Source organism: Bufo gargarizans, chromosome 11, assembly GCF_014858855.1.
Source record: "Bufo gargarizans isolate SCDJY-AF-19 chromosome 11, ASM1485885v1, whole genome shotgun sequence".
Taxonomy (NCBI): domain Eukaryota; kingdom Metazoa; phylum Chordata; class Amphibia; order Anura; family Bufonidae; genus Bufo; species Bufo gargarizans.
Genome location: NC_058090.1, coordinates 36,428,129 through 36,445,271, shown reverse-complemented (window position 1 = coordinate 36,445,271; position 17,143 = coordinate 36,428,129). Strand labels below are relative to the sequence as shown.

Here is a 17,143-nt window from a genome sequence, read left to right as displayed (position 1 = left end):
CTTATTTGCATAGTGTCTCCTCCTAGTGGTAGCCTAAGCTATACCCATGGTCTGTGTCCCCCCCAATAGAACAGGCGAGAAATAGGAAGTTACTCCAGGTGCATTCCATTTCCGCTCCGAAAAATAATAGACCATGTCCTATTATTGTCCGCATCACGGCCAAGGATAGGACTGTTCTATTAGGGGCCAGCTGTTCCGTTCCACCAAAAATGGAATACACACGGACGTCATCCGTATTTTGGGGGGGATACGTCTTTTTTGCGGACAGCAAAATACATACGGTCATGTGCAAGAGGCCTAAGGCTGCAACCATCACTAAACACCTGACCATGTAGTCAGTGTATCTCAATCCTTTACGCTGCCTTCCAAAGAAATACACTGACATCACTTTATGGCAATGCTGCGATGTCCGTGACTTTGTCGCTGTAGAGGTCTAGCTCAAGTCAAATGCTTTGCGGTCTCATGGCACTAGATGAAATCACTTGATTGTTGGAATTTACAGAATGCTGCACCTGACCCCCCATTGATAGCTATCCTTCCTTCATCCCTATACACATGCATGCTCAGTTCGGCTAAGCATGCATTGCTGCCACACGTCACTGGCAGTGGCTTATCTTCTGACAGAACAAAATGATTGGGCATTGACATTCAAGTTGCCAGACACGTCTTCCTCTCATCATCATATACCAGGGAGACTCAGCTGACTATAATCTTGTGGACCTCTGCCATACAGGTACGGCGGACATCTATTCTTTAAAGATGGCGTACGCTCAGTAGCTGAGCGGACACCATAGCCAGGGCTTATTGTTCTACAATGCAGATACCCGGTAGCAATGGCTGTGATCGGCGATAATGCCGATCACAGACATTTAACCTGTGAAATGCTGTGATCAATTGCAAAGAGGGCTCAAACTGCTCCCCCACACTGAGATCGAGGGAACCATTCAGTTGCTGTGTCAGCCTCGGGCCCTCTGAAGGATCCCAGGCCTGCCACAGCGATGTTTCTATAGGACTATCGTGACTCTCCCATAGACTGCAATGTTAAATCATGATCGGCGTGATGACGTTTTCACTGCCTGGCCCTGTCAATCATAGCGGAGAGGGCATGGCAGTTACAGAGAGCGTTGAGCCTCTAGGTGTAATGGTAACGCCCCCGTTGCTCCTAGAGGCTCATTTGCATATATTAAAACATCATTTTCCTCAGCAATGCGGGCACATATGAACTTGGGACCAACACAGATGCCTTCAGCTGCCAAGTGCACATGTAACAGGTCAGCCGGTGTCATAGGTACAGATCTGCTGACAGATGCCCTTTACAGCTTTATGGTTCTTAAAAGGGGTCCATAGAGGACGTTCTACACCTCACCAATGGACAACCCCCTTTAGTAGTCCCTCTGCCCAACCCCCGCCCTTCAACATCTGACAACATAAAAGAAAAACATTAGCAACAAAAAAAAAAAAAAGGAGTGCTTTATTTGAGGTTCAAATCAAGATGCAACTCTACTCCCAAAGTGGATTTTAAGTAAAACAGTGTACAACGTCTGTAATAAAAGGATATATATTTAATACATCGGCTTTATCATAGATGAATCTTCTGAATAAATCTGTACTGAACAAAAAAAAAAATAAAACAAAAAAAAAAGAGAAAAAAGGTACGTACACGTCTTTACTGCAGCTTCAGGAATGTAAAGAGCTAAATATCCAAATAGGGTTTTTTTATTCCGTTTTATTTTGCTATAAAACTAAACTGTCTGCGGAGCGTCACTTTTTGTAAATTTTTTTATTTTATTGAATTTTTTTATTTTTATTATTAGCGTCCTGTTTTAAATCAGTAGTTTAACAAGAATTAGAAAAGATGTCGCTCTGTTCAGTGTTTCTGACAAAGTAGAAAGGGTGAAGACATAAATAAGGCTTTAATTTTGGCAATTTTTTTTTTTTATTACAATGCCTTCCACTACTTCCTCAATGGAGAAATCCCTTGGTGGCTTCATCCTGGGGAGAGAGACAAACAGTTTGTCATTTTATATAAAGATATATAAAAAAAAAAAAAGCAACAACTTTCCTAGCAACCAATAAAACACAAGCTTTTAAGGCAACTTAAACTAAAGAACAGATCTGATTGGTTGTTGGGCAAGGGTATGGCCATAGCAACCAAAGGAAACTGGTTGCTATGGTGCTCTTTTTGTCTGTACTAGTTTTTAAACTTAAAGGGGTATTCCCATCTTAATGATCACTGTTAAATCTGTTAATGATTTAACAGTGATCATTTTTCTAAATATATTTAATTAACTAATTCCCACCCCTTAGAAGAAAATAAACATATACTTACCTGTCTGTTGTCTTCCGTCTCCCCTGGTTACGGCCACCGCTCTTCTCAGGAATCGCGGTGGCCGCGCTTGCGCAGACTACTTCTCCTCTTCTTCCAGCCGGCCGCGCGCAGTCCCGAAAGCGCACGCTGAGGCTGTGCATGTGCTATGGTAATTTCTTCCTGGCCAGTATAGTATAATTGCCAGGAAGAAGTCACCAGGGCGCATGCACAGCCTCGGCGTGCGCGTTCAGCCCAGCGTGCGGCCCAACCGGGAGAAGACTTCAATCAAGATGGAGCCCGCCCCCTGCCGAGTGCCGAAACCAGGAAGTGGACAGCGCGCCGGGAGCAGGTAAGTATGAAACGGCGCGTTTATAATACTCCTTTAAAGAGGTTGCCCCATCTCACACATTGGTGGTATATATCGCTAGGACATGCCACCAATGTCCGATAGGCGCAGGTCTCACCTCTGGGACCTGCACCTATCTCTAGAACAGAGCCCGCAAAGTGAAGGAGAGAGAGCCGCACATGTGCAGCCACCGGCCATTCATTTCTATGGGAGTGCTAAAAAAATGTTTGGAAGTCCCATAGAAACAAATGGGCGGCCACTGTTCCATTCACTTCTATGGGGCTGCTGGAAATAGCCGAGCACCTTTTCAGGCATTCCCGCAGAAATGAATGGAGGGCGGCCGCCCACATACAGTTCGCTCTCCTTCACTTTGCAGGCTCCGTTCTAGATAAAGGTGTGGGTCCCAGAGTTGGGACCTGTACCCATCAGACACTGGTGGCACATCTTAGTGATATGCCACCAATGTATGGGATGGGCCAAACCCTTTAAAGAGGTTTTCTAGTTACAATTATTTTTAAGCAAGTGCCCGCAGCCTGCCCCCTAAAACAGAAGCTTCATACTTACCTGCTCCACACCACTCCATCCGCTGTCTCCATCTTTTGGTCCATGCACGGTTTTTTCCCGGCAGTGCATGGGCATGGTCACATGCACCACTCCCGCCAATGACTAGCTTCAAAATCTTTAATTATCAGAAACCCCCTTTAAAGGGGATGTGCCAAGTGTAAGAGTTATCCCCTATCCATAGGATAGGTCACAGTGGTGGCGAACATATGGCACGGGTGCCAGAGGCGGCACTCAGAGCCCTCTCTTTGGGCACCCGCACCCTGGAAAAAGTCTATGGTGTACCAATATGCCTTAGACTTTTCCTGCCATTCATCAGCACATGGCGCGCGCTATGAACAGCACAGGCAGTGCACTGAATGTAGGCAGCTATTTTAGCTAAGTGATAAAGTACATAGAGGATATACTATACTGACTGTAGTATTCAGGGTAAATTGCTGTGTTGGCAGTTTGAGATAAATAAGTGAGTTTTGGGTTGCAGTTTGGGCACTCTGTCTGTAAAAGGTTCGCCATCACTGGGATAGGGAATCACTAACTGATCAGTGGGTGTCCGATTGCTGGGACTCCCACCGACTCTTAGAACGGGGGTCCAGTTTGCCTGTTCTAATGGAGTGACATTTCAAGCATGTGCCCTGCTGCTCCATTCACTCTCCTTGTGACTTTCAGGCACAGCAGAGCGCTGTACCACAGGGGATCGGGAGAGATGGCGGTTAAGACAATTTATGTGAAAGTGCTGTACAAAAATTAGAGAACTCAATCTACCTGGTTGCATAGTTGTTAAAAGTCCCAAATTTGCAGGGCAAATGCAGGCTGTCCCAGAGTAGGGTCCAGGAAAAAGCGACTTGATTTTAATGAGTTAAATTCGTTCAAAATATCGCTTGTGCTGCGGCACTGAGTATCGGTGCAAGCGCAGAGGCTTTGCCGCTACCTGAGCAGCGCAGATACCAACTGTGCATGTGCTGCCTGACTTCCAGGTGTGTCCAGGTGTCAGCAGTGCATGCGCAGTCAGTATCTGTGTTGCTCAGGTGTCAGCAGTGCATGCGCAGTCAGTATCTGTGTTGCTCAGGTAGCAGCAGCATGCGCAGTCAGTATCTGTGTTGCTCAGGTAGCAGCAGCATGCACAGTCAGTATCTGTGTTGCTCAGGTAGCAGCAGCATGCGCAGTCAGTATCTGTGTTGCTCAGGTAGCAGCAGCATCTCTGCTCTTGCACTGATGATCTGTGCAACAGCGCAGGCGCAAGATCAAAAGGGCCAGGCAAGATGTCTAGCCCCGTCAATCAAGGGGGGGGGGGGGGGGGAATGTCTCATGAGCAGCTAGGCCAGAACCTCTCTGTTCAAGGTTAAAATTGCACAGATTGTGTTAGAAATTAGAATTAGTCTGCTCATCTCTAGTGGGCACTTTTTTTAAACCCCACTCAGAAGTGGGTGTCACTGGTCAGGTTTGGCCATTACTGGGGTGGGCATAGATGCCCCATATTCATCAAAAAGAATGTTGGTAACTACGCTGGTAGCCAAGAGCAGAACATTGCATGAGCCTGTTCTACCAGTATTACAGGGCACGAGGAGTAATGTTAGGCTCGAGGAACATTCGCTTAAGCCTCATCCTAATTACAGATGAACCCTGCACAGAAATCATAAAGGCCGATCGCAGACAATAATTACAGGACAGATGGGGGATCTATATATTAGTGGCTGCTTGTTTCTGGGTGATAGGACATAAATGGGGAGGCTGGGCAGATAAGACTTTGATATAATGCTCTGCACTAGGGATTCAGGTACTTCAATGTTATTATCTCCAGTATAATTTACAGGAAGACAACACGTTAGATTGCAACAATGTGTGGTTGTAATAGTTATGATGTTAGATCACCCTGCAGGAAATTGGATTTAAAGGGTATGACATCTGTTATGAAAACTTGCTTGGAGCGATACCTGCGCCAGTGAGCCGTGCACCAGCAACCTTCTTAACGAGAGGATTGATTGTTTAGGTCCTATGGACTTGCATGAGGACTTGCCTCTGTATAGTACTGGTGCAGGCCATGTATACCGTCAATATAGAGCCAGTGTACCATCATCAATGTATGTGGTTTGGACTTAAAGGATTCCCATAACCATCATTGACCATCTTGATCTCAAGGGCTTTGATACGGTGGGCATCATGGCTATTGCTAGACCTTCAGGTGCCCTCACATAGGTATAACCCAGATATGGGTATATACACTTCTTAAACAGGTTGTCCCACAATGACCTATTGGGGCACCGATTGTGGCGTCTACTACTCCAGAACCCCCTCCATGAGCCAGAAAGGACCAAACCTGACCATGGATGACAAAGTTGGCCATTGCAGCTGAATCGGATTCACAGGAATTGCTTCATCAGAGCTTCAATTACCTATTATTTGAAAGTGTTCTTGTCCCTTTGTGAGCTGCTGGTTCACCGCCTGAATGCGCTGCTGTACTTGCGTCACTCTCTGGCTTAAACTTGAGGATATTTTCTCCTTCTTCTGCTGCTCATCCTGGGGTAAACGCAGGTAGGTAAGTTCAAGTGTACAAAGAGAAGACTATAAGGACTATCTTAGGCCAGGATATTAAACCCTGTAATCTGCGGCTGCACTTACCAATTCTGGGGAAATATCACTATTTTCTATGACATTAAAGTCACCGTTGCCTTTGAGGATTTCTAGCTGAATGAGATCTAGAGATTTCTGAGCCTGCAGAGAAGAAAACCCATTCACAGTAAAAAAAAATAAAAAAAATAACCTGTATGCGAAAAGTGGACAGTGTGAGGCCCTAATGAACGGTTAGAAGGTTACTATCTAAATTTGTTTTTGACACAAACCCTACTAGCCCCAGTTCTTGGTGAGCACCAGAAAATGACAAAGACAGATGAGACATGTTGAGGCTAGGTTCACATCACCGCTCTGCATTTCGTTCTTCTGATTCATCAGAAACATAGAAAATATAAATCCTTTATTTTGAGCATCAGTTATGCTAATTTTGCATCCATTTTGGCAATTTCTGTATCAGATCTGATATTGTAGCCGGGGGGGGGAAGTACTCCATGAAGAACTTTCTTTTTTCATCTAAAATGATAGATCTCAGCTGGAAATGGCTAAAACGGCTGCTAAAAATAAAAGGATCTTTTTTTTTTTTTATATTCTGATGGATCAGAAATGGCGGTGTAAACCTACCCTAAGACTTAGGCTGGGGTCACATGTTTGCCATTCGTTTAATATATACAAAAAACGTATATGTTAACGGATGCCTCAGACTGATGCCCGTACAGTGGCACCCGTTCACCATGGAGTTCTATTGTAAAAAAAAAAAGTAAGTATACATTTTTTTTTTTTTAAACCGGACTCTGAAGGATAGAAAAGCGCGGTGCGCTACGCTTCTGTGTTTTGTTTTTTTTTGTTGCAGGAAAGGAAACAAAATAATAAAAAAAAAAAAAAAAAAAGGAAAAAGAAAAAGTAAAATGTGCTTGAAAAAGTTGCCTACCTCGTGTAAGTCACTTGCCACTTTCTGCCTTTCAGACTGTTCCACTTCCAATTTCTGCAACGTTTCATTCAGTTGAGTCTTCAGCTGTTGAGGTTAGAAGAGAAGGAACGAACATTTACTACCACATGAACAAGAATCGGGGGGGGGTAAAAGTATTTAAAAGAAAACGGTCAGGTTAAATTCCTGTTAAATAGTCCAGGCACTTGATGTTAGGTAGACAGCACTCTGGTCTGAATGCGATGCTGCGCATGGTCGTTGGCAGACACCCAGGTAACCAGTGCACAGAATGTACTTGTAGCAGTGCTTCAATGCTCCAGGATTAGCAGCTCTTTTGTCTCAAACCAGTGCCCAGCCCCATTCTGCCTGACCCGGTGCCATTGGGAGCCTGTCATGTGCCACCCTGCTCACCATGTGTGATGCAATACAGAGGACGGAGATGCCACACATCACCCACTCCACTGCGCCTTGCACACAGCACTGGGTCAGACGTCACAAGGCCAGAACGCAGCCGCTGAAGTAAGTAAGGTTACAAGGATGCAGAAAGCTCCGATAGCCCAATCTCCTTTTTGGCATGTTTCTTGAAATCGCCCAATTCGGCGGGGGTTTTCAAATTGATTATGTGCCGATTGGCCCAAGGTTTTGAAATATTTGCAGGGGTGAGGTTTGAGGTTTACCCACAAAACCGCGGCCGCCAGCAATCAATTACCAAGCAAATTGAAGGCCTCGCCGGCTTGCCCGTTGGTTAAAGCAATCTCGCCGAGTGAAACAAGCTCTTAATGCATGCAATGTGTGAACCACGTCAGATTTCTATGAGGACACGGATGGTGTTTAATAACGTATTAAGGTAGAACGAGCAGAGTCGGAAGCGCTTGACAGAGGGAGAGCTCCGCGGTACACCCAACAGGATAGATTAGAAGACAGGTAGTGGGGAGCTCAGACGGGGTCTTACCAAGGTCAGCTCTTCATTCTGCCTTACTGCCTCTGAATATGAATCGTCAAGCTTTCTCCGCAACTCAGTCAACAGATCTTTCAGCTGAAACGAAGTTCGGATTTTTTTTTTTTTTTAAGCAACTGTGTTGAAGCGGTAGAAAAAAAAAAAAAAAAAAAAAAAAAGGGGGGGAAGCCCACAATGGCATTTAAAAAAAAAAAATAAAAAAAATAAAATAATAATATATATATAAATCGTGATGCTCAACCTCACAACCCCTGCTGCTCTCGTTCTGACACACTGCAAGCCTCTACTTTCTGGTAGTGGTCAGCAAACACAGGGGGGGGGGGGGCCGGAAAGCGTCAGAACAGGAGCACTGGGGGGGATTGGCGAGGCGAGTAGCACTACTTTTACCTTTTTATGCCTTTCTGACCCTTTGGGCGACAACCATAAAAAGTATAAGTCCGACATGGACTGTCGCAGACAACCGCAACGCAAGTGTGAAACGCAAAGATGATGTATGACATGACGTGATGAGGGCTAAAATGGAAGTGGTCACTATTCTGGTTGTCAGTCAGTGTATCTTGAAACATAAATCAAACCACCAAAGAAAATGTTTAGCAACTTTCCGATGAGAAAAAGCTGCAGGACATTTAGGTGTATATGCATATCTTTTAAAGGGCTTATCCAAGACTAAAAAATGTCCCCCATACGCCCGGGCCCCTCACACTGAATCTACTTACCTGGCTCCCCGCGCCGTTCCTGGTCCCCGCACCGGATGACAGGCGTGGACGAGCCTCCTGGGTGATGCCAGGGAGGCTTGTCCCCGTCACCACCTGCCATTGGCTGCTCCCACCCAACACTGGATGTTTTCATCCACACATGGGGAGAAGCTGCAGTGGCGGTGCGGGGACCAGGAGCGGCGCGGGGAGCCAGGTGAGTAGATTCAGTGTGAGAGGCCCGGGCGTATGTGGGACATTTTTTAGTTTTGGAAAACACTCCTTTAATATCCCAAAATACACAAGCTTAAGTTATTCTTTGGCTTTCCAAAGGTGAACCAACAACTTTCACCCCTATTTACCTCTCGTACTTCAGACACATAAGTCGACCTCTCATTTTCTGCCTTTTCAAGCTCTGTTTCCAAATGTTCCTTCTCTTTGAACAACTAAAAAAAGAACAAAAACAACCCAAAAAAAAAAAAAGTAAATAATTAGTTTAAAGGAACACCATAAAATACACACAAATACTCTAAACTTATAAGTTATTTTTCTTGGTTTAAAGGGAATTCTGTATCATCTTCCAATAGGCACAGGCGGTCTCTCCTGATCTTTGCTAACAAGCGACCTGCATGTGACCGCTGCAGCCAATCAGTAACCACAGAGGTTATGCGCTGTACTACTAGCATGATGGCATGTGGCCACTGATAAAGTAGAGTAAGAAAGAGATGTGTATTATTTATTACATTATAAAATTTGCAGGTGGTTGATAATTTTTAATTTTAATTTTTTAAATGGTGGATAACCCCTTTAAGCACAATGTGGGTGCACCTATAGAAATTGGTACCCGGGAACAGCAGATTTCTATCATGCCCTCTCACAACAAATTCCTGGAACGTACATTTTCTGACTCCTGACTTTTCAGTTTTTCCAGCTCCTGCTCCACTGAATGAATGGCTGACTTTGCCTAAATAAAAAACAGAAATATACACCCTAAATAAAAGGCTAATAAACATGTAAACACATATTCTATAGGAAAAATAATGTAAGTCGTAATGAATAATATCCAGCCAATACAAGGGAATCTAACCCACTACTGTGATATGTATGCCTTAAAGGGGTATCCCCATCTCAAAGTAGGATATGGCATCACTATCTTCTGGGTGCTCCATCTGCAGGGATCCTCTTCACAGCCTTGAAAGGAGCTAAGCTGCAGAATTCCATGCACCAGGAATGTTCAGGAGTAGGGATGAGCGAACCCGAACTTTACGGGTTCGGCGTTTGGGTGGTGAAGGAATTCCATTATGGATTCCGTTATAATAGAAGTCTATGGGCAGCGTTACGGGTCTGTCCTGGTTAACGTTATGCAGGACGGAAAACAAAGTCCTTGTGTAACGGAAACCAGACGGATCCGTTATGCTTGGCCATAGACTTCTATTATGACGGAATGCAAAAAGGATTCTGTTTTGCATTCAGTCTACGAATTCCGTTCAGGTTCAGTTATAACGGAACCTGAACACCGAACCTGGTGAGGTTCAGGTTCGCTCATCCCTAGTGGGGATCCCTGCAGTCAGACCCCCTGTCAGAGAGCATCTCTTATTATGGGGCAGGAGGACCACTTAAAGGGGTTGTGCGGTGGAGTAATATTGATGAGCTATCCTCAGGAAAGGTCATCAATATCAGATCGGCGGAGGTCCGACTCCCAGCATTTTGCCATCTTATCTTATTAAGCTATGAAGAAACAGTGATCAAAGCCTGGACCTGTGACTAGAAAGGAGAAACTGCCTCAAAATGCAAGGCTTCCAAGAAGACGCTATATGAGAAAATCTTGGAGAGCCTCATCAAGTGTTATCTTGTGCGCGGGGGGCACCTATTCTGACCGCTATACCCCTTTGGGATCCAAAGGCTGCGGTGGAAATCGCTTATTCACTGCAATGAGACTACAAGTCCAATCGCAAAAATGAGAAAATTCGGACAAAAGACTCCGCAGTGAAAACATCTTCAGGTCAGAAGAAAAGGGGGCACAGCTCTCGGCTTCATTATGGCTTTTAGTAGGGGTCACGGTAAACCTTGCCTTTAGATGCAAACACGGTCATGGGTATACAGTACGGTGTACGCTCACTTACTAGATGACTGTGTGGAAGATATTGCGGCTACTCCATAAGGGGTAAAAAAAAAAAAAAAAAGGTATACCAGCCCAAATGGAGGCCAAAAAGAGTCTTTTGGCCTCTATCAGCTGAATAGGGTCCTATGGATACATTTAACGCATGCACTGGGAGCTTTCCTGGTGCACTCGGCAAGCAGACACCTCAAAGCGCAGTGTGAAAGCAGCCTTACAATCTGGCCTGTATGTACACGTACTGCACTGTCTAGGAAGGGAAGGCAGCAGAATCACGGACTTCACTATACAGACCTCTTGTAGCTCGTTCTGAGACTCCTCCAGCTTCACCTTCCACCGCCCTTCCTCTTCTTCCACGCTACGCTGCAACCTCTGTAAAATTCCTTCCTGCAAGTAAGCACGCAGTAGTAAGTCATACAGGACTGCACGCCGCACAAAGCCTAAACCGCACGCCAACTGAAAGAGGATACATACCGTCTCCGCTAGGACCGATTTGTACTTCTCACACTCCAGCTGCAACAACGTATGGATTTCCTCCCCTTCCTTCAGTCTCTGCTCCAACGCCTACAAGACAGAAGTCATATCTGGCTCACTAGGAATAGATCAGTGACTTACCGGGGTGCACTGGAAGTTACATTAATAATGATATTAAAGAGGGCCCCCCCCAAATACACTTATGACCTATCCACAGAATCAAGGGAAGGGTGTCCCACACAAGAAAAGGGGTCCGAAGTCCCCTGCAGCTCCTCACCCACACGAACGCAGCAAGGAGGAGCATCAACCCCCATTCTAGTGATCTTGAGGGTCCAATAAGCGAATGTATTTCAAGGGAAACCCCCTGTAATTGGCCTAAAATAATAAAATGAATGGATACTCACCTGTTTTCTAGACTTTCTACTTGCGCTGTGCTCCAGTCCTTACCACAGCTCTTTGTCACAGGTCAACGCTGCAGCCAATTACTAGCCTCAGCAGAGACGTCCCATGTACGGCTGAGGCCAGGGACTGGCAGCAGTGGTGACTTGTGCATGGAACGTCACCACTGCAGCCACGAGGATGACAACAGCAGGAAGGCCGGAGTGCAGCGCTCAAAGAAACAGCAGAGAAAACAGGAGAGTATACATTTATTTGGTATTTTAGGCCTTTTGCAGGGGCTGCCCACGTTTTTTTTTTATATACCATGGGCAACCCCTTTAAATAAAAGCATCTGCAAGAGAAGTGCTTTAGGGTACTTTCACACTTGCAGCAGAGGATTCCACGAGGCAGTGCCGTCGCCAGAACTGCCTGCTGGATCCGGCAATCTGGACGCAAACGGATGCATTTGTCAGACGGATCCGTCTGATAAATGCATTGCAATACCGGATCAGTCTTTCCTGTTGTCATCCGGAAAACCTGATCCGGTATTTATCTTATTCACATTTTTAAAGGATCCGTTTTTCCCGGAACACTTGGGGCCGGATCTGGCATTAATGCATTTCAATGGAAAATAATGCCGGATGCGGCATTCAGGCAAGTGTTCAGGATTTTTGGCCGGAGAGAAAACTGCAGCATGCTGCGGTGGTATTTTCTCCGGGCCAAAAAACGTAAGAGGGACTGAACTGATGCATCCTGAATGGATTTCTCTCCATTCAGAATGCATGGGGATAAAAACGAGATTTTTGTATAACTTACCAGTAAAATCTCTTTCTCGCTCTTTCCTTGGGGGACACAGAAGACCTTGGGGTATAGCTCATCTCCATAGGAGGCGTGACACTAAGTGAAGACTGTTAAGCCCCTCCTCCACAGCTATACCCTCAGCCTAGAGAGAGAGACTGCCAGTTGCGTGTCCAAGCAGTGAGAAAAGGCAAAGTCCAACAAGGAACCAACAAGCCAACTACCCAACGGGTAACAAAAACTCGGAAACTGTACAGAGAAAAACAATGAATGGGTGGGTGCTGTGTCCCCCAAGGAAAGAGCGAGAAAGAGATTTTACTGGTAAGTTATACAAAAATCTCGTTTTCTCGCCCAGTTTCCTTGGGGGACACAGAAGACCTTGGGACGTTCAAAAGCAGTCCAAAAGGGGGAGGGACCACAGCACCAAGGTGAAGCACCCGAAAGGCATCAATGAACCGCCGCCCGCAAACCCAGGCGGGGCAGGCAGCATCTGCCAAAGTCAGAGTATGCACCCTGTAGAACTTGTCAAGGCGTGCAAGGTAGACCCGTGGCCGCCTTGCCCAAATGCATGGCCGAAGCCCAATGCCTCCGGCCCAGGAGGCACCGACCGCTCTGGTGAAATGAACGGTGACACCAAGACAGAATCCTGCCCTAGGTGCGGAAACCTCAGCAATAGCCAATCTGAGCAAGCGGAGGACAACCACCCTGGAGTCCGTCAACCCTATGCACAGACCTCCTGGAAACCCAAGAGGCCGAACATCTACAAGAGTCGGAGATCTCCAAGTAAAAAAACGGCAAGGCCCAAACAACGTCCAAATAGGTGAGGTGTTGAAGCGAAAGGCAAACACCACCTTCAGAAGGAAGGAACGAAGAAAAACGGGATGTAGAACAGCCCTGTCCTGGAAAAGACAGAAGGCTCGTAACAAAAAAAGGGCCATTCCGGCACCCATCAGAGACACGACTGATACAGAACCCAACCGTACCGGACAGAAGGGGTAGAGAGAACCTCTGTAACGGCCCCAAGGACAAGATTGGAGCGCCGAGAGCTCAGTATATAGTCCCAGGGCGGTACCGAAGGACAGTACAGAGGAACCAAAGAGCCACTCCGAGGAAGAAGGTCTTGGCAGGCCCAGAGGGCCGGGAACGCTGGAAGAGGAAGAACAGCGCCGACACTTGACACCCCAAGTAAACGACAGAACCATGGGGAGAGAAATTCAGAGTGGGGAATGCACAGCTTCCCACAGAACCCCATACAAAAAACCCTAAGCCTTACGACAGATCCTGGACGAAACACAGCCAGGAGTGGACAGTAGCGAACCCGCTGGAGTCGCCTGGCAAGCGGGCGAAAACCCAATGTGATCAGGCGCAGACCAGTAACACGGGCAGAAGGGTCGACAAAACTAGCCCCGTCGGCCCTCGAACAACGTTGTCCCGTATCCACCCGAGTGGGGGAGCAGAGGACAGATGGAAAGAACCCAAAGGATCCGCCAGATACCAGGAGAAGACAGGCAAAAGTCCATGCTGATGTAACCACATTGTACAGCCCCGGTGTGGGAGATCAAAGGACAATCTGGATCGAAAAAGGTAGTCCCCCCAAGTTATCAAGAAGGCAAGTCTACAGCAGGACCATGCAATCTGCACTCAGCGGGAGGACAGCACGCGGTAGACTCGGTAAATAGGCACACAGCTAATACAGCCAGTGTGAACCAGGGAGACAGCACGAGGCCAAAAGGAACACCGGAACCATCCACATGAACAACCATGCTCTCCCCAGAGGGGAGGACAGTGAAAGAACAGCCTCTGAAGTCCGGCGGGAAGCCACATCGGAGTGATCCGTACCGAGCGGGAGCCAAACAAAGCCGGCGAGATAAGGCAGTGGAGACAGAGGCCGGCATAACACCCTCCAACCGAAAGGAGGAGGAGTGGGCAACAGGGAAGCCATAGGCCAGCTGAAAAGCAGAACCCGCTACACTGAGAGACGCCCGGTCCACCGCCTCGCAGAAGGCGAATACCTTGGAGAACTCAAGGCGGAGGTCCTCCGGACCTGGGTAATCGAGCACCCAAGAGAAGTTGGGTGACCTTCCAGAGAATAGCAGCCCGAACCTGGCAGCAGATCAGACAGAAGCGCAGAGGCGCCAAGAGGAAGGACGCATACCACACTGCATCCGAAGAGGAGGAAATTGCAGCAGGCAAGGGAATCGCAGTCCTGCACGAGCCAACGAAGAATTCGAGAGGCGCTGCAGACAACAGCACTCTCGAGCATGTGACCACTAGCGCAGGGGAACAATGCCGCGGGAGGACGAATGGGTACGTATCTAGGGACCACGAACACACCCCGGGCGGAAGGGCCACGAAAGGAATGAGTACCTCCCAGCTAGGTGCAGTAGCGAACAAGTAGAGCCCGTCTACTTATAAAAAAGGTATATACCTTGAATACATTGGGCATTCATCTGCTGTTTGTTGGACACCACCTCAGGCCCACACAGTTGGACCGAATGAGCTCTTTAGAGAATAGTGCAAGGCTTGCTGGAAGCACCATATCCCAAGAGAAAAAAGTACATCTCAGGATAAAGGGGGGCATACGGACGAGTAGCCCCGTAAGCAGTGAGAAGGCCAACCCACCTATGGGAGGAGAAGGCATACACGGCCCAAACAACGGATAGAGCGCACAAGAAAGTCCGCCCACTGCAAAAAATAGTCACTCAGCGAAGAATCAGCCAGAGTCCAACCGTAACAATGGAAGTGCAAAGTGCAACCCGAAAGGTAGTCATGCACAAGACTAGTACGGCATGCGATGGAACGCAAACAGTCCGCCCAGAAAAGGGGGAAAATGTACCTGGCAACCACTGCAGAGGCCTGCCCAAAAAAAGGGGGGGATGCCAAGGCCAGTACCTACTCCGGAAAGGTAGGGCATACCATACTCCGCCCAGAAGGGGGCCATGCCCATGGCCGCACATATCCAGCAGAACGCAGGAAGGTCCACTTTAGTGAAAGGGGGCATGCACAGGTTATTCTATCATTAAGTGATTGTGCAAAAATCCACCCAACACCGAATGTCGTGAGAGTGCACCACTCCGCCAATGAAGGGGGACGTGTACCAGTCCAGCACAGCATAAACAAGGACAGCCGTGGATCGTGTGAGCGTGCAAAATGCCGCCCATGGAATAATGGGGGGTCATGCACAAGACCAGCACCGTATCCAATGGAAGTGCCAGCATTCCACCCAAGTTAGAGGGCATGCTCATGACCGGCAACGCATCCAGTGAGTGCAGTATTCCGTCCAGAAATGGGGGTCATGCACATGGCCAGCCACGCATCCAGTGAGAGCGCCGCCATGGATGAGAGTGCACGTATGTCGCCTGAGGAAAGGAGACATGTCCATGGCCGGCAGCGAATCCAGTGAGAGTGCGGCACACCGCCCACGGAAGGGGGGGGGGTGGTCATGCAGATGGCCTGCAACGGATCCAGTGAGAGTGCAGTGTACCTATGAAAGGGGTTCACGCACACGGCCGGCACCGTATCCGGTGAAAGTGCAGTATTCCGCCTATGGAAGGTTTCATGCACATGGCCGGCAGCGAATCCAGTGTTCCGCCTATGGAAGGGGAACGTGCACATGGCCGGCACCGTAACCGGGGAAAGTGCAGTATACCTCCTTATCCGGGGAGAGTGCAGTATACCTCTCATGGAAGGGGTTCATGCACATGGCCAGCACCGTATCCGGTAAGAGTGCAATATTCCACCTATGGAAGGGTTCATGCACATAGCCGGCAGCGAATCCAGTGAGTGCAGCGTCCCGCCTGTGGAAGGGGGTCGTGCATATGGCCAACACAGCATCCGGCGAGAGTGCAGCAGTCCGCCTAGAAAAGGGGGATCATGCACGAGGCCAGGCCGCAGCCAGGGAGAGTGCAGTATTCCGCCTAGGAAGGAGGGTCATGCACCTGCAGCCACCAGAACTGGAGTGGGTGACGAAGTCTGGTCAGAAAAAAATAAAAAATCTGCATGCACTTGGCCAGCGCCGAATCCCGGGAGAGGGTAAGAAAAAACGCCTGGGAGGCGCCGCGGCCGGGGAACACGACACACCGCCTAAGAGAGGGGGGCATGCATACAGACAGCAGTACTGAATGATGAGGCTGCCGCGTCCTGCGCAGCCCACAAGTCCAGTTATTTAAAACAAAATAATAGTATCTTTTTTTTATTTTATTTTTTTATTATTATTTTTATTATCATTATTATTTATTTATTAATATTACAGCCTCCCTGAGGCAGAAAGGGGGCCACCATACAGGGGCACAGGCCGTACAGGCCCTCAGGAGCCGGCCAGTACCCAAAGGGTTAACAGGCATCTGGCCTGGGGGCGGCGCAGCGAACCCCTGGGGGTGGGGGAACCTCCAGGCGGGAAGAATCCGCGCCTGGAGAGTTCCCGCCCCCCCCCCCAGAGGCCAGAATGTTGCGGCCTAGTAGGCCGTGAAGCCGGGGCCTAAATTTTAGCGTCGCCCGGCTGACCGGGGCCGCAAGTATTTAAAGTATCGGCCGGGCCTAAGCCGGCCGCGGGAGCCCCCGTACCGGTCGCGGGTGCCCAACCCGAGCGCCGGAAGTGCGCAGCAGGCCGCGAAGCCTGAACAAACTATGCAGCGCCCCGGCCGGCCGGAATGCACCGACGGCCGGCCGGGACCTGTTGGAACACAGCGCTATCCAATGCCGGCTGCGGGAGCTCACCCGGCAGCCGGGAGAATCAGGGACCCGAGAGGAGCGTGGAGGTGTGGCCCAGTAGGCCGCGATGTCTGGGCCCAAAGTTGCGGCGTCCGGCCAACCGGACGGATGGTCGGCCGGCCTAGTTAGAGCATAGTGCGCCCATGCAATGCAGACCGCGGGTGCCCACCCCGCGGCCCGGAAGAGTCAGGGGCCCGAGGAAGGAGCACCGGATGGTGCGGGCCAGCAGGCCGCGAAGCCTGGACTAAATTTTGGCGGCGCCCAGGATTACCCATGCCGTCAGGAGCGGCAGCAGGTCCTGAGCAGCGC

The 17,143-nt window shown here is 48.5% G+C and overlaps 1 protein-coding gene across 1 annotated transcript in view; it reads right to left on the bottom strand.

Annotated features, from left to right (window-relative positions):
- Positions 1-1,453: 1,453 nt before the first annotated feature.
- Positions 1,454-17,143, bottom strand: part of KTN1 (kinectin 1) — a 102,926-nt gene continuing 87,236 nt past the window's right edge. Inside the window, exons 40-48 of the mRNA XM_044272713.1 lie at positions 10,949-11,038; positions 10,769-10,861; positions 9,257-9,322; positions 8,721-8,804; positions 7,661-7,744; positions 6,712-6,795; positions 5,832-5,924; positions 5,606-5,729; positions 1,454-1,992 (exon numbers count right to left, since the gene is read on the bottom strand). Of these exons, the coding sequence (XP_044128648.1) occupies positions 1,988-1,992; positions 5,606-5,729; positions 5,832-5,924; positions 6,712-6,795; positions 7,661-7,744; positions 8,721-8,804; positions 9,257-9,322; positions 10,769-10,861; positions 10,949-11,038 (723 nt within the window). The 3' untranslated portion in view covers positions 1,454-1,987. The remainder of the gene's footprint in view (positions 1,993-5,605; positions 5,730-5,831; positions 5,925-6,711; positions 6,796-7,660; positions 7,745-8,720; positions 8,805-9,256; positions 9,323-10,768; positions 10,862-10,948; positions 11,039-17,143) is intronic.